The sequence below is a fragment of the Hordeum vulgare genome, chromosome 3H (genome assembly GCF_904849725.1).
Source record: "Hordeum vulgare subsp. vulgare chromosome 3H, MorexV3_pseudomolecules_assembly, whole genome shotgun sequence".
NCBI lineage: Eukaryota > Viridiplantae > Streptophyta > Magnoliopsida > Poales > Poaceae > Hordeum > Hordeum vulgare.
In genome coordinates, this window is record NC_058520.1 from 497,490,078 (window position 1) to 497,492,193 (window position 2,116).

The 2,116-nt window shown below is 46.8% G+C and overlaps 1 protein-coding gene across 1 annotated transcript; it reads right to left on the reverse strand.

Annotated features, from left to right (window-relative positions):
• Window positions 1-521: 521 nt before the first annotated feature.
• On the reverse strand, window positions 522-1,332 carry LOC123444473 (50S ribosomal protein L33-like). Its single transcript, XM_045121191.1, has 2 exons — window positions 1,214-1,332; window positions 522-1,103 (listed from the first exon to the last, which is right to left on the reverse strand). The coding sequence occupies exon 2, from the start codon at window positions 1,081-1,083 to the stop codon at window positions 907-909; it is 177 nt and encodes a 58-aa protein (XP_044977126.1). The 5' UTR covers window positions 1,084-1,103; window positions 1,214-1,332; the 3' UTR covers window positions 522-906.
• Window positions 1,333-2,116: the final 784 nt, after the last annotated feature.

Sequence of the window (2,116 nt, forward strand, 5' to 3'; positions counted from 1 at the left end):
CGCATGCTGTAAAAAAAACAGTTATTTTTAAGGATCTAAGGGTACTACGCTCTAACTACCAACAGGCATAGGGAGTGAGTAAAGGCATTGCCTATTTCTGGATTCTTTGGGCACAGTGAGTCCAGTACAGTATCTGCTCTGATGAGAGATGGTGTCGATTTGACACATGACCTATTTCCGTTTTTGCCGTGTCTTTTGTTTGAATGCTGAGCATTGTTGCTGCGATGTCTCTGTCTTTGCATAGCCGTATGCTGCCACTAGAATCAGGTGGACAAGAACATGGCCCCTGGTTCCCCGAGCCTGCACCGTCCTGTTGTCCACTCGCCCCACTCGCCCATGTTCCTCTGATCAATGAATTTACAAAATCCATCTGATCTAATCACGGAGAAATTTATCTGAATGCTAGGGCAACCTACTAACATGGCGAAGTTTACTGACCAGCTCATATAACCGCCGAGCAAAGCGCTAGCTTCACACGGAATTTGTATGAATGAAGATGCTGCGCGCATTCATCAGTACGCTACAACCTCAAATCAGGTGGCCGACCACCACTTCCATTTTTAGTTTCCACAAATGCCAAATAGTCACCGACGTTCTGTTGGACCAAGAAAGCAAGTTACACAGACAGGCGAAATGTCAAATCCGTCTAGACGATGCCAGGGAGGGAGAGAACACGGCAACAGTACAGCAACAGGGACCTGGACCAGTAGCTTCATGGATGGGGATGCAATGGACTTGGATCAGCAGCAGGAAGGAACAGATGAGCTCAGCACATCGACAGTACAGGCAAAAGGAAAAAAAAACAATACGAGCAAGAACAGATGAAGCTCCTCTCTGAGGTTCGTTACAGTACTCGACGGCGTTATTCCATCTTCCGGCGAAGGCCTTGCGCGCGCGCGCGGGGGGTCACTTCATCTTGGCCTCCGTGAAGAGGACGTGCTTGTTGACGCGGGGGTCGTACTTCCTGAACTCGAGCTTCTCCGTGATCCGGCGAGGGTTCTTGCGCTTCACGTAGAAGAACCCCGTGCCGGCGGCCGACACGAGCCTGATGAAGATGGACGCCCGCTTCGCCTTCCCGCCCATCCCTGCCGGCGAAGGTAAAGCTGGAGACGACCGAATCAGATCAGCGCGGAGGTCATTGTGTTGCAGGGCAGGAACCACCCGTTTTGGGGATTAAAGCGAGGGAGAAGATCGGGGGAGAGGAGCGGCTTACGAGGTGGCGGGATTCGACGACGAGGAGGGGCTCACCGGATCGTCGCCTCCCTTTCCCGGTTCTTGGGGCGGCGCGGCGGCTAGGGTTCTGCCGAATAAGCAGGAAATGTTGGTGGGGAGTGCGGTGTGCGAAGGGGGAGGCTATACCTTCCGTGGGCTGGGCTGGGCTGGGCTGTGGCGACTGATCTTATTGTGCGGCGTACTTTTGGGCTTCCAGCTTGAATAGCAAACGAGTTGGCCCTCTTGCAGCAATGCAACACGCCACGCAGACAAAATTCTTCTAAAAAACACGGTCATTTTTTTTAAAAGACAGTTTCATCCGAGATTAAAAAGAAAGTAAAAAAACCGAGATAAAAAAATACCGCTCAAAAGACTGAGATAATCTTTGCCTTTCTTGCTTCATGTTATAAAATGGGGCAGGGGAAACCCCTTTTATTCAAAAAAAAAAAAGACTGAGATAAAAAGACAAGACCGTAGTCAAGATTGCAACTTTTTTTTCTTACTATGTTTCCTCAATGGAAATATTTTGTTTTTGCCACTCTTGCTTTTGCCCAGTTTCCTTATGCCACTCTAGATTTTAACATTTCACTTTTGACATACTTAACTTTTGACAGTTATCACACTTTTCATTCTATGACATAAACAAAAATTATGAAGTGGCAATTGTGATACATCATCAAAATTTAAGATTGAAAAAATTGAAATAAAATTATCTTGTTTATGCCATGGAATGACAAATGTGATAATTCTCAAAAGCTAACAGTGACAAAACTGAAATTTCAAAATCTAGAGTGCCATAAGGAAAATTGGCAAAAACTATAGTAAAAAAGAAATCCCCTTCCTTAATTCCCCCGCCTCTAGCAGTCTCTTTAGCACGGGAAGGTTACTATAACAGATCAAGTCT